Source organism: Panthera pardus, unplaced genomic scaffold, assembly GCF_024362965.1.
Source record: "Panthera pardus isolate Hobbes unplaced genomic scaffold, ASM2436296v1 HiC_scaffold_16, whole genome shotgun sequence".
In the NCBI taxonomy this organism is placed as follows: domain Eukaryota; kingdom Metazoa; phylum Chordata; class Mammalia; order Carnivora; family Felidae; genus Panthera; species Panthera pardus.
In genome coordinates this window covers 130,205,768-130,232,825 of record NW_026526721.1, presented here as the reverse complement: position 1 = coordinate 130,232,825, position 27,058 = coordinate 130,205,768, and the positions used below count along the sequence as shown (strand labels likewise).

At 37.7% G+C, this 27,058-nt stretch overlaps 1 protein-coding gene across 1 annotated transcript in view; it reads right to left on the bottom strand.

Annotated features, from left to right (window-relative positions):
• Window positions 1-2,587: 2,587 nt before the first annotated feature.
• Window positions 2,588-27,058, bottom strand: part of MRPL3 (mitochondrial ribosomal protein L3) — a 51,596-nt gene continuing 27,125 nt past the window's right edge. The window contains exons 7-10 of the mRNA XM_019436396.2: window positions 20,758-20,866; window positions 17,888-17,965; window positions 13,379-13,456; window positions 2,588-2,946 (exon numbers count right to left, since the gene is read on the bottom strand). Of these exons, the coding sequence (XP_019291941.1) occupies window positions 2,794-2,946; window positions 13,379-13,456; window positions 17,888-17,965; window positions 20,758-20,866 (418 nt within the window). The 3' untranslated portion in view covers window positions 2,588-2,793. The remainder of the gene's footprint in view (window positions 2,947-13,378; window positions 13,457-17,887; window positions 17,966-20,757; window positions 20,867-27,058) is intronic.

Sequence of the window (27,058 nt, the reverse complement as noted above, 5' to 3'; positions counted from 1 at the left end):
TCCCGGACTCTAGAAGGTAGGGTTCACACTCATGACCCTAAAAGGTGATCAGAAATTTTCTCCTTTAAACTCAAATGCAGATCCAAAGACTAAAGACTCTACAGACAAATGGTGGTGGGTCTAGGGCCGGCTTTCTAGTGCAAAGGGCTCCCTGCCTTCTTCAAAACACTGTATGTCCTGGGCAAATGACTGCTGAATGGCTCCTTGCTCTCCTGTCCACCTGGTTATCTTCAGACGCTAGGATTCCTTTCTCTCCACCTCTGCAGATGCTTTATATGGAAACAAGGTTTTTATGTTTTCCCAGCGATAATTGTTCATTTGTCTTGCAAGGTAACAGCTGCTTCCCATTGGTTTATCAGCAAATTTCACGCATCTCTAAGTTCATTAAAATCTTTTGATCAAATGCAACTAAAGTAGTTAAGACATACAGTATGCCGAATTTCAAAGTAAAGCGTAAGTAAGCATAGTATGGGGACATACCTAATAGTTATGATTTCATGTGCTCACTATTTTTGAATGTACACATTCACATCCATTTTAGAGTCTGTTTGAACAGTTCTATGGTAAAACCTGTTGAGATTTTAAAAATAGGATTGAATTCTTTACAATATTAAGTCTCCCCATTCATAACCATGATAATCCCCTCCATTATTTGTCTTCTTTTATGTCCTTCAATAAAGTTTTAACTTCTCCAATAAGACTCCAGCACATTTGTAAGGCTTTTTCCTAGGTAAGCTTTAAAAAAAAATTGCTATTGGAATAGTAGCCATTTCCCCCCACCCCATAAAATTTCTCAATATTGCTATGTTTACATATTAATCTTTACAGTCACCTTGCTGAACTGCCTTCGTTTTTTTTTTTTTTTAATGTTTTTATTTATTTTTGAGACTGAGCAGGGGAGGGGCAGAGAGTGAGGGAGACACAGAATCTGAAGCAGGCTTCAGGCTCTGAGCTATCAGCACAGAGCCCGACGTGGGGCTCGAACTCACGGACTGTGAGATCATGACCCGAACTGAAGTTGGACACTTAACCGACTAAGCCACCCAGGCGCCCTCCTTCGTTGTTTCTAATGACTTGTCAGTTGATTGTCTTACAGGTAGATATTTCTTCCAATCTTCTCACTTCCTAATATTTATATCATTACTTTTTCTTGTCTTAGTAACTGTACTGACAAAGACTTCCAAGAACACTGTTGAACAGCAGTAGTAAAGATTATCTATCCTTGTTTGATCTGACAAGAATGTGTCTAATATTTTACCCTTGAATATGTTTGAGATAATCTTTTAAGTCCAGGAATTTCCAGTTTGATAAGTAATTTTTTGAATAAAAAATGGTATGGTGACCAAGACTTATTCCAGTTTAAAACAATTCCTCTTGAGGAACTCATGATTAAAGAGTAATATGTAAAAAGATCAATGCTGTTTTACTTTGGTATCCAGGCAGCTCAGAGTCAAACTGAGTCCAATGATTTTGCATGTCATAGTCTGCTCATCTGTATCATATGGTTACCATTCTTTCCCAACTCCCGACTGAATACTGATTTATGTTATCCTAGGTGTTTTTCCCTCACTTACTCTTTTATTTTCTATTTATTTTTATTCATTTTGAGACAGCACGCACGCACACACATGAGCCGGAGGTGGGGGGAGGGAGAGAGAGAGAGAGACAGAGAGAGAGAGAGAGAGAGAGAGAGAGAGAGAGAGAAAGCCCAAGTGGCTTGATGCAGGGCTTGAACCATGAACCAGATCATGACCTGAGCTGAAACCAAGAGTTGGATGCTTAACCAACTCAGCCACCCAGGTGCCCCAACTATTTTATTGTATGGATTTTCTGTCAATTGCAACAAATCTTACTGGAATTAGGTGAAGAATAATGAAAAATTTAAAAAAGATGTGACTATATTTGGATTTGAAATCAAAAATGAGAGAAATGAAATATCAGCAAAAAAAAAAAAAATACTGTTGGACCTTTCAAATACAAATCCATTAGTTATTGGGAAATTATATGGTGATCTAACAGTATGATTAATGTCTCTTGGGTTGCTGTATGAATCAAGTCTCAGAAAATATCCTGAGTTAAAAGTTAGATCCTGTGGGTCCTCAGGAATCTGGGTTCAGAGGAAATCCAGTAGTTCAATAAGGACTGCTTATACTTGCATTGTTAAGCTTGATTATTTGACATAATGTAGCCATTAGCAAACACGTTTTAATTTCATACAATGAAAAAACCCAGGGGACATTAATATTTTTAAAAATAGGTGATTCATAAGTTTGTTGAATGTACAACCCCAGGCCACTTCAAATCCTTCTGGGAAAGCAAGGAAGAATGATTAAAATATAATTTAAATAAAAATCTTACTTCCTTTCTCTGTTTAGAAAGTGTAAGTTTCAAGTTCACCCTGAAAGTGTAAGTTTGCCACTGTTCCACATCCACCCCTTCAGAAAGACAGAAATATCTTTAACAAAAGAGGCTGAATTCATAAGCATCTTAAGATAACTTTAGAATAGGTAGTAAAAAAGGATGAAGCTCACAAATCACAAAAGACTTTGCTCGTATGCAAACGGCTGGTCCATCAACATCTGGCATATCCAGTCTATTTAACTGATTTATCTAATGTGGTAATTTTTTTAAAACAAAATTTAGTTTGGGGGATGGAATGATGTATTTATGCCCTTGACAAAGATGACAAGTGTGGTACTGTGATTAAGAAAGGAAAATATATTTCCTGGTTATATATTGCTCTGGCTCATCAAAGCTCATAAAATACAGGAGGTTCTGCCATGTCCACGGAGGTTAGGAGAATATAATAGAAGGTGCACTAGGCTGACACACATTTTCATCATACAAATCTTCTGGTAGTTCTTCTTCATCTCCATCAGGAAAATATGTAGGGAATGGTAGATTTTTACAGAAGTCCTTATATGCAGGCAGTGTAGAATCTCTGATCTGGAAGGAGGGGGACGACAAAGACCTTATTAATAAGTAGTACCAGTTAAGTTACTTAAAGATAGTATGTTTTAATTATTAATAAACAATATCTATTCCTACATTTTCTAATGTGAATAACACAACTGTTACATAAAGTGAAAGGAACTCAATGTATTCTTTTTATTCCAATAAACTTAATCCAATGACAGAAATACAACCTTCCTCAAGTCAGTCATCTGCCTTCTAAATTACTCTGATAATTACATATCTTACTCATAACTTACAAATCTCTAGAACTGCCCAGGAGGATAAATTATATTTTAAAATTACTACTTAGGTATCAACTATATCCAAACTATGTGCCTAAAAGTTATTACCATCTACTTCTTAATTATTGATCTTATTTTATTATTATATATTTTTATTATTTTATTTTCTACCATAGATTCTTTTGAGTTGAGGTTTTAAAAAAGAATTTACCTAGTATTTTTGTTAGTCTTACATCAAAGGGCACATAACCAAAAATACCAAGTTTTATTAAGGAAATAAGCTTACATTTAACAAGTACCATTATCACTGAGAAGAGAAGGACAAAATAATATTTAGCAAAAAACAATCATTCCATAAATCTTTATACTAGTTTTATTAGCTCTTTCTAATCTAAAAATATTCTAATTATATCTGTAAATTCATAAACCAAGAAACAGTTCAGATGTTGGTATGATCTAAAATGTTGGGTTTTATTTTTGGAAAACATTACTGGTTCTTTAAAGCTTCTGAGTCATTCTACAGCTTTCATTCAGTGAGAAATTAAAAAAAAATTACATGTAATTATACACACAGAGTAAAACACGGCATAATCATTTTGGCAATAAGAAACGAATAATTTGGTTGAAATAAGTACACAGCTGCTAGGAACAGCTATGTACAGAAACACATCTATTTTAATCTCTCTCATTAAAATTGTTCCAAGGAATTTTCAGTTAGTTGCTCAGAAGAAAATAAACTCATTTAATTTTTTCTTTCCAAGTCACTAATCTTGGGTTGAACTTGAACTTGGGTCAGGGCGGGGGGGGGGGGGGGGGGGGGGGAGTCATATTCTTACTGATTTAAACTGTTTCAGAATTTAGAATGGAGAATAAAACCCAAGCAAATAAACAACCAAACCAACAACAGCAAAACTTTCTGTGCTAATTTGATAATTGTGCAAATTTAGTCATAAATGATCTAAACAGCAAATTCTCAGTTGCTTTTACATTTTGATAGATCTATCATACTTGAACATTTCAGAGAACACTACTTATATATTCTAACTATAAATGTTACAGTACTATAATTCATTGATTGGAAACATGAGTGACATTTTATTTAAATCTCTTTTGTCTTGGTGGCTCTAAAGCTGAGGGGCAGAGTTTGCATCCCATCTTTAACAAATGTGTAAGACTCAACAGTATGTATTTTTGTGCACTTAATCTAACCTCTGGCTTCATTATTTCCCCACCTTCACCAAAACTCTCTCAACTCTCTGGCTCATTCTTTTTATATTTCTGTATATTGGCAAGGCAGTTCAAATCCTCTGAGGAAAGATGAGGGGTAGGACACACACACAAACAGGAAATCTAGAAAACACTTAAATGATAAATTAGGCTACAGGAATGAGCACACACAAATAATAGTTAATAATATACATCACATAATGCTGTAAACATATTCTTTAGGCTTTTTTTAAATACGTTTAGTGAATCTAGACAACAACAAAAAATGCTTAAATTAATTAAACAGGTTGGTCATCCCTAAGACCATCTTTACTAACTTTAGCATTAAAAAGTTACTGGCAGGGGCGCCTGGGTGGCTCAGTCGGTTGGGCGTCTGACTTCAGCTCAGGTCATGATCTTGCAGTCCGTGAGTTCAAGCCCTGCGTCAGGCTCTGGGCTGATGGCTCAGAGCCTGGAGCCTGCTTCGGATTCTGTGTCTCCCTCTCTCTCTGCCCCTCCCCCATTCATGCTCTGTCTCTCTCTGTCTCAAAAATAAATAAAACGTTAAAAAAATTAAAAAAAAAAAAAGTTACTGGCAGCCCTGTACTCTGGGGGTGGGGTGCAAAAGTTCCTGTGGGATGAGAGAATGCTGAAGAGGCTGCCTGTCCACTAGGAGGCGCCTCAATCTCCATGGGCAAAGGGGCTCTTTTCACTTGCTATGGAATCACTGGGAAGTATAGAAAAAGTGGGATGACAGAAAAAGTTTTCAAAAAGTGGACCACACTTGTGTACTGCCACTTCTCTTAAAACACAAGCCCACAAAACACCCCCCAAGCCCACATCTTAATGTTTGGGACGGACATTTCTGTAAGGTTACAAAAGACTTGTTTAGACACTGTAGTTCGAAGATTGTTTTCTCAAGATGCGTTCTTTTTTTAATCAAAATATGTTTCTTGAAAATACATTCATTGGTATGTTAACATTTCTAAGTGGACTGTACATTCTTTGATGCTTGTTTCTTGAAATATACTTGGACTACCCTTCGGGAATTGCCTGTGGTCTACCTTCTGAATGTCTTCAGTAATGGCAAGCCATCATCCATTAACAGAGTTGAGTTTTTGGAGGCAATTTTTTGTTGAAGTAGGTGGAAGAGTAATAAATGTTGACTATAAACTGTTTATAACAACCAGTCAGAATATCACTGCACGTATTATGGTTTTTCAAGACAGCTGACCTATTCATCTATACTGGTGTCAAAGAAAATGCTGAGGTGTTCCACTTTCAGCTGGAAAGCAAGCCTTAGAACCATGTGTGCAGCAAAATGGGGAGAAAAGGAAGATCTGACAACATATAAAAATTCATCTGTTGTACAGTATAATTTTATTATGGAAAATAATTTAATTTCCCTCTTCTCTCTTTTATTAGGTTGTGATATTTGTAACATGTAATAAACCTGTAATGTGGAGGGGGTACATTTATTTATGAAGCCAAAATGTTATAGGAAGTACAATGCCAACTTGTCAGTCTCAACAACCTATCACTGTGTAAACAACCAGGTCATCTGGAGACTGGAAATCTACTTAAACCTGAAAACATGCAAAGTAAAAAAAAATACTTGCAACAATTCATAAGATGTATTTTTTCTTTAAGAAAAATGAGAACAATTCAGTCAAAAAGTGAACTACAGAAAGGGAATTTTAATTACTGTAGGATTAAAACAAGTGTTATACTTTATGCTAGTAATGGAACCTACTTTAAGAAATGAAAAGAATACACAGAGAAAGACCCAATGTGAAAAATCAGAGGTTGAAGTTTCAATCTATTTTCGTTGTTATTGTTGGAAAATTTCTGGGAATAAGCCGGTATTATTTCTACTACAAATTTATTTTCAGAATGGATGATTCAAAATCCCAAAGTGATTTCTTATATGTTGTTTTATGTTGGCCTAAATCCCAGGCGGAATATTTACTTTCTATTTTATTCGATAGAAATAAGTCTGTGAGAGTACAAGAATTTTCCCCCCAATTTATGCTATTATTTTTCTTTTACTTTGTTTTTGAGCATAAATATGAATGTGCATATTTTTAAAATACTAAAAGTATAATCATAACAATGCTAGTAACAATGAATCCCTCCTTAAAATGTTTACCTTTTACCACCTTTTTTTTTTTTTTGTTTAATGTTTATTTTTGAGAGAGACTGTGAGCAGAGGAGGGGCAGAGAGAGGGAGACACAGAATCCGAAGCAGGCTCCAGGCTCTGAACTGTCAGCACAGTTGTGGGGCTTGAACCCACGAACCATGAGATCATGACCCAAGCCAAAGTTGGACACTTAACCAACTGAGCCACCCAGGTGCCCCTACCACCTTTCTTTAAAAAAAAAAAAAAGTAAAAGTTTTTTTTTTTTTTTTTTTAAGTAATCTCTACACCCAACGTGGGGCCTGAACTCACAATCCCAAGACCAAGAGTCACATACTCTTCGAATTGAGCCAGTCAAGTGCCCCTTTACCAAATGGTCTTGTTGACTCTCTCACTGAATTGCCATTTTGTGTATTTTCAGTTCTTATGTCAAAGTATTTTTAAAAAAAATTAGAAGTTCTTTTTTGGAAGGATATTGATATTTTAGCAACAGTTATCCTAATATCCTTTTTCTAGTTCTTTTAATATGAAATTTATTGTCAAATTGGTTTCCATACAACACCCAGGGCTCATCCCAACAGATGCCCTCCTCAATGCCCATCACCCACCCTCCTCTCCCTCCCACACCCCATCAACCCTCAGTTTGTTCTCAGTTTTGTAGAGTATCTTATGGTTTGGCTCCCTCCCTTTTTTTTTCCCCCTTCCCCTCCCTCATGGTCTTCTGTTAAGTTTCTCAGGATCCACATAAGAGTGAAAACATATGGTATCTGTCTTTCTTTGTATGACTTATTTCACTTAGCATAACACTCTCCAGTTCCATCCACGTTGCTACAAAGGGCCACATTTCATTCGTTCTCATTGCCACGTAGTATTCAACTGTATATATAAACCACAATTTCTTTATTCATCAGTTGATGGACATTTAGGCTCTTTCCATAATTTGGCTATTGTTGAAAGTGCTGCTATAAACATTGGGGTACAAGTGCCCCTGTGCATTAGCACTCCTGTATCCCTTGGGTAAATTCCTAGCAGTGCTATTGCTGGGTCATAGGGTAGATCTATTTTTAGTTTTTTGAGGAACCTCCACACCGTTTTCCAGAGTGGCTGCACCAGTTTGCATTCCCACCAACAGTGCAAGAGGGTTCCCATTTCTCCACATCCTCGCCAGCATCTACAGTCTCCTGATTTGTTCATTTTAGCCACTCTGACTAGTATGAGGTGGCATCTCAGTGTGGTTTGATTTGTATTTCCCTGATGAGGAGTAACATTGAGCATCTTTTCACATGCCTGTTGGCCATCCGGATGTCTTCTTTAGAAAAGTGTCTATTCATGTTTTCTGCCCATTTCTTCACTGGATTATTTGTTTTTCGGGTGTGAAGTGTGGTGACTTCTTTATAGATTTTGGATACTAGCCCTTTGTCCGATAGGTCATTTGCAAATATCTTTTCCCATTCTGTCGGTCACCTTTTAGTTTTCTTGATTGTTTCCTTTGCAGTGCAGAAGCTTTTAATCTTCACGAAGTCCCAATAGTTCATTCTTGCTTTTAATTCCCTTGCCTTTGGAGATGTGTTGAGTAAGAAGTTTCTGCGGCTGAGGTCAAAGAGGTTTTTTTCCTGCTTTGTCCTCTAGGGTTTTGATGGTTTCCTGTCTCACATTCAGGTCCTTTATCCATTTTGAGTTTATTTTTGTGACTGGTGTAAGAAAGTGGTCTAGTTTCATTCTTCTGCATATTGCCGTCCAGTTCTCCCAGCACCATTTGTTAAAGAGACTGTCTTTTTTCCATTGGATATTCTTTCCTGTTTTGTCAAACATTACTTGGCCATACTTTTGTGGGTCCAATTCTGGAGTCTCTATTCTATTCCATTGGTCTATGTGTCTGTTTTGTGCCAACACCATGCTGTCTTGATGATTACAGCTTTGTAGTAGAGGCTAAAGTCTGGGATTGTGATGCCTCCCGCTTTGGTCTTCTTCAAAATTACTTTGGCTATTCGGGGTCTTTTGGGGTTCCATACAAATTTTAGGATTGCTTGTTCTAGCTTTGAGAAGAATGCTGGTGCAATTTTGATTGGGATTGCATTGAATGTGTAGATAGCTTTGGGTAGTATTGACATTTTAACAATAATCTTCCAATCCATGAACACGGAATGTTTTTCCATTTCTTTGTGTCTTCTTCAATTTCCTTCATAAGCTTTCTACACTTTTCAGCATACATATTTTATATCTTTGGTTAGGTTTATTCCTAGGTATTTTATGGTTCTTGGTGCAATTGTGAATGGGATCAGTTTATGTGTCTTTCTGTTGCTTCATTATTAGTGTATAAGAATGCAACTGATTTCTGTACATTGATTTTGTATCCTGCGACTTTGCTGAATTCATGTATCAGTTCTAGCAGACTTCTGGTGGAATCTATTGGGTTTTCCATGTATAACATCATGTCATCTGCAAAAAGTGAGAGCTTGACTTCATCTTTGCCAATTTTGATGCCTTTGATTTCCTTTTGTTGTCTGATTGCTGATGCTAGCACTTCCAACACTATGTTAAACAACAGTGGTGAGAGTGGACATCCCTGTTGTGTTCCTGATCTCAGGGGGAAAGCTCTCAGCTTTTCCCCATTGAGGATGATATTAGCTGTGGGCTTTCCATAAATGGCTTTTATGATGTTTAAGTATGTTCCTTCTATCCCGACTTTCTCGAGGGTTTTTATTAAGAAAGGATGCTGAATTTTGTCAAATGCTTTTTCTGCATCGATTGACAGGGTCATATGGTTCTTATCTTTTCTTTTATTAATGTGATGTATCACATTGATTTGCAAATGATGAACCAGCCCTGCATCCCAGGAATGAATCCCACTTGATCATGGTGAATAATTCTTTTTATATGCTGTTGAATTCGATTTGCTAGTATCTTGTTGAGAATTTCTGCATCCATATTCATCAGGGATATTGGCCTGTAGTTCTCTTTTTTTGCTGGGTATCTGTCTGGTTTAGGAATCAAAATAATGCTGATTTCACAGAATGAGCCTGGAAGTTTTCCTTCCCTTTCTATTTTTTGGAACAGCTTGAGAAGGATAGGTATTATCTCTGCTTTAAATGTCTGGTAGAATTCCCCAGGGAAGCCATCTGGTCCTGGACTCTTATATTTTGGGAGATTTTTGATAACTGATTCCATTTTTTCACTGGTTATGGGTCTTGTCAAGTTTTCTATTTCTTCCTGTTTGAGTTTTGGAAGTGTGTGGCTGCTTAGGAATTTGTCCATTTTTTCCCGGTTGTCCAGTTTTTTGGCATACAATTTTTCATAGTAATTCCCTGATAATTGCTTGTATTTCTGAGGGATTGGTTGTAATAATTCCAATTTCATTCATGATTTTATCTATTTGGGTCATCTCCCTTTTTGAGAAGCCTGGCTAGAGGTTTATCAATTTTGTTTATTTTTTCAAAAAACCAAGTCTTGGTTTCATTGATCTGCTCTACAGTTTATTTTAGGTTCTATATTGTTTATTTCTGCTCTGATCTTTATTATTTCTCTTCTTCTGCTGGGTTTGGGGTGTCCTTCCTGTTCAGCTTCTGTTTCCTTTAGGTGTGCTGTTAGATTTTGTATTTGGGATTTTTCTTGTTTCTTGAGATAGGCCTGGATTGCAATGTATTTTCCTCTCAGGACTGCCTTTGCTGCATCCCAGAGCGTTTGGATTGTTGTATTTTCATCTTCATTTGTTTCCATATATTTTTAAATTTCTTCTCTAATTGCCTGTTGACCCATTCATTCTTTAGTAGGGTGTTCTTTAACCTCCATGCTTTTGGAGGTTTTTCCAGACTTTTTCCTGTGGTTGATTTCAAGTTTCATAGCATTGTGGTCTGAAAGTATGCATGGTATGATCTCAATTCTTTTATACTTATTAAGGGCTGTCTTGTGACCCAGTATGTGATCTATCAGAGAGAATGTTCCATGTGCACTTGAGAAGAAAGTATATTCTGTTGCTCTGGGATACAGAGTTTTAAATATATCTGTCAATCCATCCAATCCAATGTATCATTCAGGGCCCTTGTTTCTTTATTGATCCTGTGTCTAGTTGATCTATCCATTGTTGTAAGTGGGGTATTAAAGTCCCCTGCAATTACCACATTCTTATCAATAAGGTTGCTTATGTTTGTGATTGTTTTATATATTTGAGGGCTCCTGTATCCGGCGCATAGACATTTATAATAGTTAGCTGTTCCTGATGGATAGACCCTGTAATTATTATATAATGCCCTTCTTCATCTCACTACAGCCTTTAAAGTCTGGTTTGTCTGATACAAGTATGGCTACTCCAGCTTTCTTTTGACTTCCAGTAGCTTAATAGATAGTTCTCTATCCCCTTACTTTCAATCTGAAGGTGTCCTCAGGTCTAAAATGAGTCTCTTGTAGAGAGCAAATAGATGGGTCTTGTGTTTTTATCCATTCTGATACCCTATGTCTTTTGGTTGGAGCATTGAGTCCATTTACATTCAGTGTTATTGAAAGATACGGGTTTAGAGTCATTGTCATGTCTGTAGGTTTCATGCTTGTAGTGATGTCTCTGGTACTTTGTGGTCCTTGCAACATTTCACTCACACAATCCCCCTTAGGATCTCTTGTAGGGCTGGTTTAGTGGTGATGAATGCCTTCAGTTTTTGTTTGGGAAAACCTTTATCTCTCCTTTTATTCTGAATGACAGACTTTCTGGATAAAGGATTCTCAGCTGCATGTTTTTTTCTGCTCATCACATTGAAGATTTCCTGCCATTCCTTTCTGGCCTGCCAAGTTTCAGTAGACAGGTCTGCCACTACTCTTATGTGTCTATCTTTGTTAGTAAGAGCCTGGGTATCCCTAGCTGCTTTCAGAACTTTCTCTTTATCCTTGTATTTTGCCAGTTTCACTATGATAATGTCATGCAGATGATCAATTCATGTCTGAAGGGAATTCTCTGTGACTCTTGGATTTCAATGCCTTTTTCCTTTCCCAGATCAGAGAAGTTCTCAGCTATGATTTGTTCAAGTACACCTTCAGCCCCTTTCTCTCTTTCTTCTTCTGGAATTCCTATGATACAGATATTGTTCCATTTGATTGCATCACTTTAGGTCTCTAATTCTCCCCTCATAGTTCTGGATTTTTTAAATCTTTTTCTCAGCTTCTTCTTTTTCCATAATTTTATCTTCTAAATCACCTATTCTCTCCTCGGCCTCTTCAATCCGTGCTATGGCCACCTCCATTTTATTGTGCACCTCATTTATAGCATTTTTTAGCTCCTCATGACTATCTCTTAGTCCCTTGATCTCTGTAGCATAGATTCTCTGCTGTCCTCTATGCTTTTTTCAAGCCCAGCGATTAATTTTATGACTATTACTCTAAATTCTTGTTCCATTATATTGCTTAAATCGTTTTTGACCAATTTGTTAGCTGTTGCTACTTTCTGGAGTTTCTTTTCAGAATTCTTCTGTTTCATCATTTTGGGTAGTCCCTGCAGTGGCTCCAAACTGCAGGGCACTTCCCTTGTGCTGTCTGGAGTAACTGGTGTTGGTGGTCGGGGCCACAGTCAGACTGGTGTGTACCTTATCTTCTCCTCTCCCAGGGGCAGGACTCACTGTAGAGTGGCGTGGCCCCTGTCTGGGCTACTTGCACACTGCCAGGCTTGTGGTGCTGCTTTGATGGGATCTGGTGTATTAGCCGGGGTGGATCTGCAAGGTGCACAGGGCTGCGAGGGGCAGTCTTAGCTCCATTTGCCGTCAGTGGTCCCCTGCGGGAGGGGCCCTGCAGCACCGGGAGGAACACCCGGAGGGAGGCCAACCCGCCAGAGGCGGGCGCCCACAGCGTTGGGCGTTTGCACGGTGCAAGCAAGTTCAGTGACAGGAACTGGTTCCCTTTCGAATTTCAGCTGAGGGATGGGAGAGGGTGATGGTGCTTACCAGCGCCTTTGTTCTCCCACCAAGCTGAGCTCTGTATTCTTGGGCTCAGCAACTCTCCCTCCCGATGTCCTCTTGCCCTTCCTGCTGTCTGAGAGCAGAGCTATTGAGTTTTAACATTCCAGATGACAGCCCACTGGCTGTCAGAACTCACGGAGTGTGGCCCCTCCGCTTTTGAAGCCAGACTTCGGGGGCTCTGTCTTGCTGGGCAGGCTGCCCCTCCACCACCCTGGCTCCCTCCCACCAGTCTGTGTAGCACCCACCACCTCTCCGCCCTTCCTACCCTCTCCCATGGTCCTTTTGTCTATGCTTGGTTCCGGAGAGTCCATTCTGCTAGTCTGCTGGTGGTTTTCTGGGTTATTTAGGCAGATGTGGGTGGAATCTAAGTGATCAGCAGGATGAGGTGAACCCAGCGTCCTCCCCTGCCACCATATTCCCCTCTGAGCCTTTCTATTTTTTTTTTTTTTTTTAATATTTATTTTTGAGAGAGAGAGAGAGGGAGACAGAAAATCTGAAGTAGGCTTCAGGCTCAGAGCTAACAGCTGTTAGCTTCAGCTCTGAGCCTGAAGCTGGGACTGAACTCAACAACTGTGAGATCATGACCTGAGCTGAAGTCACACACTCAACCTACTGAGCCACCCAGGCGCCCCACCTTTTTGCATTTCTAAAGAGCCTCTATTTATTGGTCCTACCATTCTCACAGGTTCATGTTTTTATGAACATAGGTACAGGATATTTTGTACAACTTTTTCAGTCAGGTACTACTGAAAAGTGGCAAAAAATTTAATTTGGCAAAGATTATGGAAAAGCAGCCACTTATTTTCAAGCCACATTTATGGGCCAAAGGAGAATTTATGGCACATATTCACATATCCAAACAATGGAAAATAAAGAGTTTACATACATTTTATATACATACCTTTACTAAGCAATTTTTATGTCCAGGTACAGAGCCATTTACATAGATTATATTGTGCTTTGTGTTTATTCTCCATACCTAAAGTAAGAAATGCAATTTCAATAGTTAAAAATTTGAGAATATACTTGTATTAAAACAAGCAATATGTGACTACAAGCTGAGTCTATAAGTAGCCTATAAAGTAATCATATTAGCACTTCAAAAAATTTTTTAAAAATTTTTTAATGTTTTTATTTTTGAGAGAGACAGAGTGTGAGTGGGGGAGGAGTAGAGAGAGAGGGAGACAGCATCTGAAGTAGGCTCCAGGCTCTGAGCTGTCAGTGCAGAGCCTGACGTGGAGCTTGAACTCACAGACTGCGAGATCAAGACCTGATCCGAAGGGACGCCCAACTGACTGAGCCACCCAGGCACCCCCTAGCACTTCAAAATGTTGAATGAGAATAGGAAAAATTCAAATGCTATGGATGACTTGTAATATAAGAGTATAACAGATGTGTTATGAAAGTGGTAGCAGCAATCCCTATCAAAATAACACCTTCACAGAGCTAGAACAAAATAACATTCTTCACAGAGCTAGAACAAACAGTCCTAAAATTTGTACGGAACCAGAAAAGACCTTGAATAGCCAAAGCTATCTTGAAAAAGAAAACCAACGCAGGAGGCATCAGACTTCTAGTTGTACTACAAAGCTGTAATCATCAAGACAGTAGAGTACTGGCACAAGAACAGACACTCAGATCAATGGAACAGAATAGAGAACCCAGAAATGGACCCACAAACGTATGGCCAACTAATCTTTGACAGAGCAGGAAAGAATATCCAATGGAATAAAGACAGTCTCTTCAGCAAGTGGTGCTGGTAAAACTGGATAGTGACATGCAGAAAAACGAACCCGGACCACTTTCTTAAACCATACACAAAAATGAACTCAAAATGGATAAAAGACCTAAATGTAACACAGGAAGCCATCACAATCCTTGAGGAGAAAGCAGGCAAAACCTCTTTGACCTTGGTCATGGCAACGTCTTCCTCAACGTCTCCAGAGGCAAGGGAGAATGGGAGAAGATATTTGCAAATGACATATCAAATAAAGGATTAGTGTCCAAAATCTATAAAGAACTTATCAAACTCAATACCCAAAAAACAAAGAATCCAGTAAAGAAATGGGCAAAGGACATGAATAGACACTTCTCCAAAGAAGACATCCAGATGGCCAACTGACACATGAGAAAATGCTCAACATCACTCATCATCAGAGAAATACAAATCAAAACCACAATGAGATACCACCTCACACCTGTCATAATGGTTAACATTAACAACTCAGGCAACAATAGATGTTAGCGAGGATGCGGAGAAAGAGGATCTCTTTTGCACTGTTGGTGGGAATGCAAGCTGGTGCAGCCACTCTGGAAAACAGTATGGCAGTTTCTCAAAAAACTAAAAATAGAACTACCCTATGACCCAGCAACTGCACTACTAGGTATTTATCCAAAGGATACAGGTGTGCTGTTTCGAAGGGGCACATGCAACCCAATGTTTACAGCAGTGCTATCCACAATAGCCAAAGTATGGAAAGTGCCCAAATGTTCATTGATGGATGAATGGATAAAGAAGATGTGGTATATATATATACAATGGAGCATTACTCAGCAATCAGAAAGTATGAAATCTTGCCATTTGCAACTACGTGGATGGAACTAGAGTGTATTATGCTAAGTGAAATTAGAGAAAGACAAATATATGACTTCACTCATATGAGGACATGAACAGACAAAACAGATGAACATAAAGGAAGGGAAACAAAAGTAATATAAAAACAGGGAGGGGGACAAAACAGAAGAGTCTATTAAATATGGAGAACAAACAGAGGGTTACTGGAGGGTTTGTGGGAGAAGGGATGGGCTAAATGGGTAAGGGGCATTAAGGAATCTACTCCTGAAATCACTGTTGCATGCTAACTTGGATGGAAATTAAAAAATAAGTGAATTATAAAAAAAAAGTGGTAGCAAATTTTCATTTTATTCATTCCATCTTAAGTTTATTTATTTTGAAGAGAGAGCATGTGCAAGAGGGGCAGAGAGAGTCAGTGTGGGCCTGATGTGGTGCTCAAACTCGTGAATGTGTGAGATCATGACCTGAGCTGAAATCAAGAGTGGGATGTTTAACTGACTGAGCCACCCAGGTGCCCCAACTCTCATTTTAAATATAAATATGAATTTATCTAATATATGGGTGAGTATCCCATCTCTATAAAGAATTTATCAAATTCAACACCAAAGAAACAAATAATCCAGTGAAGAAATGGGCAGAAGACATGAAAGACATTTTCCAAAGAAGACATCCAGATGGCTAATAAACACATGAAAAGATGCTCAACATCATTCATCATCAGAGAAATACAAATCAAAACCACAATGAGATACCACCTCACACCTATCAGAATGGCTAAAATTAACAACACAAGAAACAACAGATGTTGGCAAGGATGTGGAGAAAGGGGAAACCTCTTGCACTGTTGGTGGGTATGCAAACTGATGCAGCCACTCTGGAGAACAGTACGGAGGTTCCTCAGATAGTTAAAAAGAGAACTATCCTATGACCTAACAATTGCACTGCTTGGTATTTACCCAAAGGATACAAACATACAGATTTGAAGGGGTACGTGCACCCCTATGTTTATAGCAACATTATCAACAATGGCCAAAGTAAAGAGCTCAAATGTCCATTAACTGATGAATAAAGAAGATGTGGTGTGTATACAGACACAATGGAATATTACTCAGCCATCAAAAAGATTGAGTGTTGTCATTTGCAACGACGTGGATGGAGCTAGAGTATATTATACTAAGTGAAATAACTCAGAGAAAGACAAATACCATATGATTTCACTCATATATGGAATTTAAGAAACAAAACAGATGGACATATGGGGGGGGGGACGAAAAACGAGGGAGGGAAACAAACCACAAAAGACTCTTAAAGATAGAGAACAAACTGAGGGTTGATGGAGGGAAGTAGTAGGCTGATGGGTACTAAAGAGGGAACTTGTGATGAGCACTGGGTATTGGATGTAAATGATGTATCACTGAATTCTCCTGAAACCAATACTGAACTGTATGTTAACTAACTAGAATTTAAATAAAAATTTGAAAATAAAGTAGTAATTTTATTTCAATTTTATTTAATATTAGCTTCCTGCAATTAGAAACTAGGGAAGTTACAACTTCTCTGGGTCTCATTTTCAAAATAAGTGTGCTGAGATGGCTCTCATGTGCATGGCCTTTCATGTGAAAAAAAAATTTACACAAAGGGAGAGAATGGTCAAAATGGTAGTGAAAGAACAAAGCATGTGAGGTGAAAATGAAGTCTGACCCACAGTTCATAGCTAATAAAGGCTAAGTGTTAAAATACTATGGAAACTGAAATATCTCACATATACACACATGCAAATACCACCACCCCACCCCCGACATACAAAGAAAATATCCACAAACAGATACAAACAGGTGATCTCTCACAGATGTAAAAATAATAGAAGGGAATAAAAATCTTTGGAGTGCCTGCAGGACTCAGTGGGTTAAATGTCTGACTTTTGATTTCAGCTCAGGTCATGATCACATGTTTGGTTTGTGGGACTGAGCCCTGCATTGGGCTCTGCTGCTTGGGATTCTCTCTCCCTCTCTCTGCCCCTCCCCCACTCATGCAAGCTCTCAAAATAAATTAAAAAAAAAAAGGGAACAAACCTTCAGATTTAATTACATAAAGTTTAAAAAAAACTGCTGGTCAAAATTTATAAATAAGTAAAAAAATATATATCTAGAATAGAGGCTGGAAGAACATGAACCAAAATGCTAATAGTGTTTATCTTGGGGTATTGTTTTCAAGAATAGCTATTTTCTTTGTACTTTCTATACTTTGAAATGTATACACATACATATAGAAACATTGGTTATTGGTCAAATTCCTCAGATTAGCAGGGATTGAATTTAACTTCTCCCCTTTAAATATATATAATTATGGATATATACCACAATCCTTTTTTTAGTACTATCTTTCCCTCCTGTGTTGATGGTCTCCCTCTCTCCTCCTCTACATCCACTTTTATCCATTCACACCTTTGACATATAATCCAAAATAATCTGGCATGTAATCCCACTTTTCTCTGTGCTTATGTAATGGCACAGCCACATATACATGTAGGGAGCTTTTGTTCATTAGTTGATAAAAGGGCAGTATTCTACACAATGCTCTGAATCTGACTTTTGTTCATGCGCTGTCTTCTTGTAGAAACCTACCAGGTCAAATAGATGACTTTTTCTTTTTATGACGGCACATTGCACAGCTTGGGTGTTAGATGAACACATTACCATGACTATGGCTACACACACACAGAGTTCAAGTATCAGAACGATTCTACACAGACACACATGCAGAACATCCTCTGGTGTCTTTGCATTCAGGCATTAATTTAACTATTCCTAAAAAAGAGTCACTTCAGAAACTTACTTTTAGTCCATATTCTGTCCTATCTTTGTTTCCCATTTGTCCAGGCATTTTAGTTCCAGGCCAGACTCTGGCAACATCCTACACAACAAAACCAAAATTAGCACTGTTAAGTACTCTCAATTTCAAATAGAACAGATCAAACTGAAACGCAAACTGAGACAGGAGTTATTAAAATGTTGGACTTTTTCCTCATTCTGCTAGGCCCCAGTAAGGAACTAAATATGGATTTAGACATATTTACCCCAGAGGATTTCCTTTCTAAATTAAGTTAGAGCAACAAAATAAATACAGACTAAGAAACATATGTAGGAGAAAAACTCAGTAACAAGAGAGTAGCAACTGAGCTAACACCAGTTGAGAAGGAGAAAAGAAAAATTACAGGACATAAATACACGTCACACCACCATTCAAGGAAGACTTGACTGCCTGGTCTGTTTTCACTAATCTTCTGTATTAACTGACTTAATGGACTCAATCCACACCACTGCTGCTGGAATGGTTCCACTCCCCCACTCTTGCTTTTGATGTTACTCTCCTTCCCCAGAATGATTAAAGGACAGAATTAGTTATTAGAATATCGAGTTTGTCCAGTCCTGGTTGTCTCTGATTCATATAATTCAAACAGCTTCACACAGTCTCTTTTATTCTGGCTTTGGTAACGGATAATACTACATCTAAAGAAGCAAATTTGAATTACATCTCAAATGGGAAAGCTTCTCATGACACATGAACTCTTGGAATATAAACACTTCTGTATCACTAATCTGACAACCCACAAAACTCCCATGGAAGTTGCTCACCATAGCATTAGAGTTGGTTACTATGTAACCAACACAGATTAAAGACAATTCTGCATGTTACAAACTATCACTTTTATTCATTCTAGAAACACACTCAGTGATAGGCACACCTTGTTTAACATTACATTACTAAAAAAGGACTCTGCCCCCCCCCCCCCCCCATTAAGTTTACATTCTCATTAAAAGTTCACCCTCTCTGGATTATAAAGGTATTTACCAGCTAATCCTGAATGGCAATATTTACAAACACAGAACAGTGCACTTCATGACAAATAACTAAGCTGAGTTATAAAAATAGGTTCTTCTACATGTCATTTATTTATTTCATGACAATTAACTAACGAGTCATGTTCTTCCACATGCCATTTTAATTGTGTGTGTGTGTGTGAGTGTGTGTGTGTGTGTGTGTGAGAGAGAGAGAGAGAGAGAGAGAGAGAGAGAGAGAGAGAGAGAAAACAAGCCTAATTTTTTTTAAAAGAGCTAGGGGTGCCTTAGTGGCTTAGTGGGTTAAGCATCTGACTGTTGACATCAACTCAAGTCATGATCTCACGGTGTGAGACTGAGCGCCATGTAGGGCTCTGAGCTGAGCATGGACCCTGCTTGGGATTCTGTCTCTCCCTCTCTCTCTGCTCCTCCCCTGCTCAAGCCCTAAGTAAATAAATAAATATTTAAAAAAATAAAAGAGCTTTGTTGAAGTACAATGCACATACCACACATTTTACTCTTTTTAAAGTATACAATTTAAATTAAAAAAATTTTTTTTTTAATTTACCCATTTATTTTGAGAGAGCACGTGTATGTGAGAGGCAGAGGGGCAGAGAGAGAGAATCCTAGGCAGGCTCCGTGGCGTCCCAACACGGAGCTTGATCCTACGAACTGAACCATAAGATCGTGATCTGAGCCAAAATCAAGAGTCGGAGGCTTAACCAACTGAGCCATCCAGGCTCCCCTGAAGTATACAATTCAAAGATTTGAGTATACACAGAGAGTCGTGTATTACCACAAATGATCTTAGAACATTTTCATTCAATCTCAAACAGATATTCCAAACCCATTAGTGGTCACTCCCTCCAACTCCCCCCAGCCCTGTGCAACCACTAATCTACTCTCATCTCCACAGATTTGCCTACAATGGACATTTCACGTAAATGGAATCACACAATATGTAGTCTGTGACTGGTTTCTTTCCCTTAGCATGTTTTCAACGTTCGTCCATGTTGTGGCATGTATCAGTACTTCATTCCACTTTATTGCTAAGTAACATTGTATGAATATACTACATTTAATTACCTATTCATCAACTGATAAACATTTGGGTTATTTCTCTTTTTTGGCTATTATGAATAATACTGCTATGAACATTCAGCAGACAGAGAGCTAAGGAACAAATAAATACACACATACGAACATATCTATTTCTCTTATATACATATACAGTAAATGTATACTGATATCTACAATCTGAATTCAACCCTATAGGGTTTGTTCTAATTTCCCTCCTTTTCATACCTGAGTATCTTTTTATAATAGTGAGAAATTTGCTCCCATTATCAATATATTCACTTATCATATTCAATCCTATAATTTACAGGAAATTATTTCAGAACACAAAATTCCTTCTCCATTTTCTATGTTCTTATTGTTTGTTTCTCCATTTTTCCTCTACTACTTCTCCCTTGCATGATACCATTCTTGACAATCTTCCCCAACAGTCTCTGTTAAGGCAAAGATGACTCTGGGAAGGAACCAGTGGGGCAGATTGGAAGGGCATTCTAATATCTGATTTCTTGGCGCAGACTTCAGAGGGCAGGATGGGAGACAGAGATGGAAATGAGAAAGCAGGAAGGAAAAGTACTGAGAAGACTGGCTGTAAGTATGTGGGTTATTATGAAATGATTCACGTCTGGCTCTGGAAAGTGAGACCAGGACTCATAAAAATGTGACAAGTACTATGACCCACCTGGAGTCAGATTAAAATTATGTGACTTGATCCCAAGAACAGACTAGAGCACTGTATGTGCAGAAGCTGAATATTTAGCATTAAAAAGAGGTCACTCAAGTTATACTTACACCAGTTGAAACAGCCCCAGGTCTCCTGTGGGTTTTTGTTTGACCATGAGTAGCAGGCTGGCCTTTAAATCCCCATCTTTTCATGACGCCTTGAAAACCTTTACCAATACTGAACAAGGTAGACATTAGAATTTATATAATAAACAGAACATAAAATATTCCCAAGTGTGCATTTTCTTAATAGTACCTTGGAATTTTAACAACGCTGCTTATCTAAATAACTGGGAAAAGCTATGCAAGAAAACTGCAAATGAACAGTTCTTTACCTATGTCCTGTCTGCACCCCTTCCTGGAGCCTCATTCCATATAAAATGATTAATTCAAAATTATGAGACAATCTAAGCAGAGGAAGTTCTATCTGAACAGGGAGTTTTATTATCCTGTAAAACAAGGGTAAATTTCTAGAAATTCCAAAGTACTCATAAGCTATGTAGCAAGCAACCATTAAGATCCCCACCACCTGGTACTCATGCCCTTGTGTAATCACCTCCCCTGGAGTCTGGGTGCGCCTAGGAACTCAGGTCTAAGGAATAAACTGTGGCAAAACAATAAAAGGTCACTTCTGACATTAGGTTACAAAGAGACTGTGGCTTCCTACTTGGCACACTCTTCCTGCTGGGCTCTGGAGGAAGTCAACTGCCATTTCCTATAGAGTGTCATGTGGTAAAGATGTCTCCAGCCAACAGCTATGGTCCTAAGCCTTGCCAAGGCCAGGTCAGTGAGCTTGCAAGGCGGTGTTCAGGTTGAACCGAGATGACTACAGCCTTGACTGCCTGGTTGCAGCCCTGTTAGAGACCCTGAGCCACAGGCACTCAGCTAAGTTGTACTGGGATTCCTGATCCCAGAAACTGTGAGGTAATACATGTTTGTTGTTTTAAGCTGTTATGTTTTGGGGTAATGTGTTAGGTGGCAATAGGTAATAGAACACTAAATATAACAATGCCCTAATGCTGGACAAAGTTTACTTTTATAAGTTATCTGATGGATCTTGCTCTCAAGGTTTGAATAGGAAGCTCACAGAGAAACAGAATCAGAGACTAGCAATTTCTTAAAAATCTAGTATTTCAATTTTTAAATAAAACCATTCTGTTTTCAAATTCTGCTCAGTAGAGAAACATTCTGTGATGCAAGTAGAAAGTGGCTAATACTAAGGTTCAGCATTATTAAGGTTGTCTTTGTCAAATATATCAGTACAAAGATACAATGAAAGGGGTAGAATGCATTGCAAGGCTGTACCAAATATATCTGTATACTCTTAAGATAATAACTTTTTCGCCTTTCACTAGATAATATGTCAACATATTTTTAATGCTGTATTCCTTAATGTTAACAAAGCTAAATATTATTAGTGCATAGTTCAGGCCACTTACAAAATGGACAAAAAGCACAAGATCATAAAAACCATATTCTTTCCACAAGGACTTTGTTAAGTATTTGTCAATTATCAGAGAGTAATGGATTGAAGTAAGCCCATACAAGTAAAAGTTTGTCTTAAATTAAGTCAGTAATTCAACATAAAAACAATATGAACTATGTACGCGTAGAACCTAACAGCTGAATATTATCAAATTACAGGTCAAAAATTACTTGTATAGGAATAATTTAAATGTAGCTTACACCATTTTCTTCACATTAATCAACTGAATGCATCACTGATGATGTGCACATAATTCTGCCTTGCCTCAAAAACTCAAGATAATGTTTATTCCTAGTCAAAGAGCTAAAATAGTAACTTAACATATATTAAATGAGAAATCCACTATAACTTTTGCAAGGAGATTATCATCTAAGAACAGAAACTGTGATAATCAAATGTTTTACTGAAATTTTGCTTCTGAAACTTAAATATTTCTAGTTAATGCTGCATTTTAGAACATTTAAAAAATAAAATGCTTGGCAATTTAAAAATAAAGAAGAAATACCAACAAAGTCATTTGACCCTCCGGATAGTATCTGGCAAATAACACTTTAAAGAGAAAAAGAGAGGGGACTAGCAACACTAATCTAAACTGAACATGTTTTAAAAATACCACATTCTAACACTGGCCATTCTTGGTAGAAAGTTTACTAGTACCTTCTGAGTTCTCAAACTGATTCATCGCTTACTTAAAGAGTGCTAGTGTGTGCACCAATAAAACAAATGCCAGGTAGATTACAGAAGATAATTTAGGTCGTTTTAAGAGTACATGCTTATAAGAAAAAAGCGGCATCCTGAAAGTGCTAATTATCTGTTGACTAATTACAGACTGTTTTTCAATCTAGTTCTAGAATGCATCATGTTGTTATGCTGTGAACAATGGGAACCTCTTCAGTAAATAACCTTTAAACAACAGGATAAATGCAAATGACATGACAAATTATTGGCCCAATTCAGATGATGGAGAAGAGACTGCACCTGTTGATCCATGGGCGGTACAGGTATCTATTCTACTGCTTCTCTCAGTTGTCACCCAACTGGAGAACGAAAACAAAACAAAAGCCAAGAAGAGAACCGAACTATATACTTAGCATACCCAGTCACATTTCAAATATAAGGTTTTCACAGGTCACATAAAAGAAAACCTTTATTTTACTAAAAATATACACAGCACATAACACATATGCTTTACCTCCCTACCCCTTTTCTGCTGTAGGTTTTAGTTAGCAGAAAAAAAATCAAATAAAGGAAAATTCAAGTCAGAAAGAACACAATGTGAGATGTTCCGAATTTCGTGAGATTTATCAGAAAATTAGGAAAAACATAAACATTTATTTAAAGCATTTATACTTGATAAACCAAAAATTCATCAGAAAGCTCAGAGATCCTATTAAATTTAGGAGAATACTACCCTTGTTTCTCAGTCCATTTCCCCTTAGTATACTTTAAATTCATGAAGGGCAGGGGATCGTGTTTTATTCAACCCCTGTACCCAACCTAGAAAAGTCAGTTATTTTGTTACTGACTATAGCTGTGTCTTAGGAAGAAGGCTAATTCTTTTCCTATATTTTGTCCTATAGTTTCCAAATGTTGTGTATAACGGGCATGCCTTAAGATGATGGTGTTAAAAAAGGGGGAGGAGGGGCTTAAAGGTATGACAATCATAGTATCTCACAGAAGAAAATGCATAATTTAATGTTTCCCCACTGCATTTTATAAATCTCTAGAGATAACTGTTATGTGAATTTCATTCCCTTGGTGTATTATGTCAAAAGCATAAATGTCTATCAGTAGACACACAGATTTTACTACAAATCCATCATGTATTTCCCCACATTGCAGGAAACTGCCGTTGACTGCATGATTCTAGATATATTTGTATAGGTGATAAAACAAAATGCCCACAGGTGAGGAATGCTCTCAACTCCACTCATTCTGAGTCCTTGGAGAACTTCCTCCCAAATTCTCATCACCAAGTTTTTCCCTCGACATGGGCTTCATCTATCTTTCTTTCCTTGGTATTGCTTTTTCTCCTCCTTGGGAAGCAAATGGTTCCCCCTTCATTCCCAAATCCAAAGACTTTTATAAAAATCAATTTTTATTATGGAAATTTCAAAACTTAGTCAAAAGCAGAGAGACAAGTACAATGAATAACCTATGTATCCCATCACCCAGGGCCAAATATTACCAACTCAAGGCTTATTCTGTTTTATCTATTCCCCTCCTCTGTTAATGAATTATTTTGAAACAAATTCCAGGTATCATATCATTTCATCCATAAACATTTTAATATGGATCTCTTTTAAAGATCCTTTTCAAGAACAAAACCACAATACCATTATCACAATCTAAAAAAATTAGTGATTCTTAATATCAAATAACTAGTCAGTATTCAAATTTCTATGGCCTTTTTAAAAATAGAGTTGTCCTCTATCCTTCCTGCTTACCACCCTTCCCCTCACTACTCTCAGTCATCATTTCCTCCCTATTTTTCTGCTTCTCTAGCACTCTTTGAGAAGTTTCTTACCTCTTGCTGCTACATGAAACGATGGTCTTAAGAGTCCTGTGGCTGACCCTCATTTCAATATGGTTTAAATCAGGGTTGGCAAACTACAGCCTATAGTGGCCACTTTTGTAAATAAAGTTTTACTGGAACATAGCCATGTACATTTATTTACTTATTGCCTACGGCTGCTATGGAGCTATAATTTGCAACAGAGAACATAATGCTTGTAAACCTCAAAAATTTTAAATCTGGCCCTTTGAGAAAAAGTCTGCTGACTCTTGAACCTATTACTAATAAGCCAGGGTTTCACAAACTTTGCCCTCTGGCAAGAATTCTGCTACTATCTCATTCCACACATGTACTGTCCATAACTAATCGGAAGTATCACAGCCATTCAATCATAATGTTTCAGAAACAGAAACTGAACATCTCTCTTTCTTCAAGCTATGCTCCTTTAGAGACACTAGAGTGACATTCCTAAGACAACAGTCTTTTCACACAAGCTTTCCCCTGCTTTAAAAAGCAAAACAGCAACAACAACAAAAACAAGCAAACTAAACCATAACCTTAGGTGGCTGTCAGTAACTTCTTTAGCTTGGGGTATATGAGACCTTTCATAACTAGGTCCACTCTACCTTTCAAACACTGCCCATCCTAGTCATAGCAGATTATTCTGTGAATCCCTAAGTATTCCACTCTCTTTCCTGTTTTTGCTCATTCTGCTCCCTCAGCCTCAAATACCCTTCTCACTGCATTGTCTTTCTACTTTTACCATGAAAAAGAACTGAAAGTGTTTGTCATCATGTGTTACATCAGCTACAAAGTACTTGATTTTTTTTTATTAAAAATAATCAAAATCCATTCTGTAAGTAGAGGTTTTTGTATCAGAACCATTTCTAAATCGAGTTTTACTTTTTCTCTTTACCTGATTTATGCTGTAAAAAGTTTAAGTGACTTGTACATAATCTCTCAAAAAAAAAATAACTGAGTACTAAATGGAAGAGCGGACTCTTGACTTGTCTCAAGATACCCTAAGATCAGACTATATTTTTATGGAGGTGAGGGTGGGAAAATAAAGAAATCAACTGATTGAAAACCAGCCTCTCTATGGTTAAACATTCCTATGAATAGAGGGAAATGGAGACACACATCAGGTCCTCACCAAAATCATGACTGGGCTGCTTCTTTATGAAATCGAGCAACTGAGAATAGATTAGAGTAAGATGGTATCTTTACTTGTGAAAAAATAATGTGAAATATAAAGGCATAATGTCCAAATTAACAATCAAAAGAATCTCTTGTAGGATATAATTTGATATTACTTTCCTATGTTTTCAATTCAAACCACCCAAAAAGCTTTTCTTCTTTCTTTCCTTTTTTTTAATGAGAGACAGAGACAAAGAGACTGAGAAAGAGAGAGCCCGAGTTTGTGTGACAGGGACAGAGGGAGACAGAAAGATAGAGAATCTTCACCCAGTGTGGTACCAGACTCGGGGCTCCATCTCACAACTGGGAGATCGTAACCTGAGCCTAAATCAAGAGTCGGATGCTTAACCGATTGAGCCACCCAGGAGCCCTCCCTCCTCCCGACAAAAGCTTTTAATTAAAACTTTTTTTACTAGTAAACAAAAAAGGAAAATTTTTAATAAAATAAATTATATGCACGTAAAAGGCCCTATTAGCTAATTCATGATCTCTATCAGGATTAGCCTTTAATTTATGATAAACTAATAAGGCACAAATGTTTCAAAATTTCATTATAGCTTCTCATTTCAACAAACTCCTGCTACTTTCATCTCTGCACATTCCAAGGATAAGGCATCTCTCCGAGGACCCCCATAAACTTTAGGAATCAATTTGTACCTGATTCAGTGTTGTCTAAACCTATTCAAGCAGTGATATACAGCTCCTGAGCCCACAAGGCACAGTGGAATTTTTCAGTTGCTTTGTGTTCTATCACATTTAGTTAAAAGCTGGCACCGAACAGCTGTATAGCGGTTACCGTCTTGGATGAGTTTGTGACAGCATGACCCGAAATGTAGAATGTACTGTTTCTGTCTAAAAACCACACACCTCCCATCAATATCTGGGAACATTTTTATCAACGAGTGACTGCTAGGAGTACACGGCGTATAGTTTCCTGACTTCAAATCCAGCTTATTCAACAGTACAGAGAACCAAATATGCAGTGACTCCTTTGAATCCTCTTATAAAAGGGAGCACTTCCTGGCTGTCCTAAATAAACTCAGAAAACCCTATTTGCTGTCCTAAGTTCACTGTGTGCTTCTGAAACACAAACACACGTACACACACAACAACAACAACAACAGCAACAACAACAACAACAAAACCCAAAAAACAAAAAACCCTCAAATAAC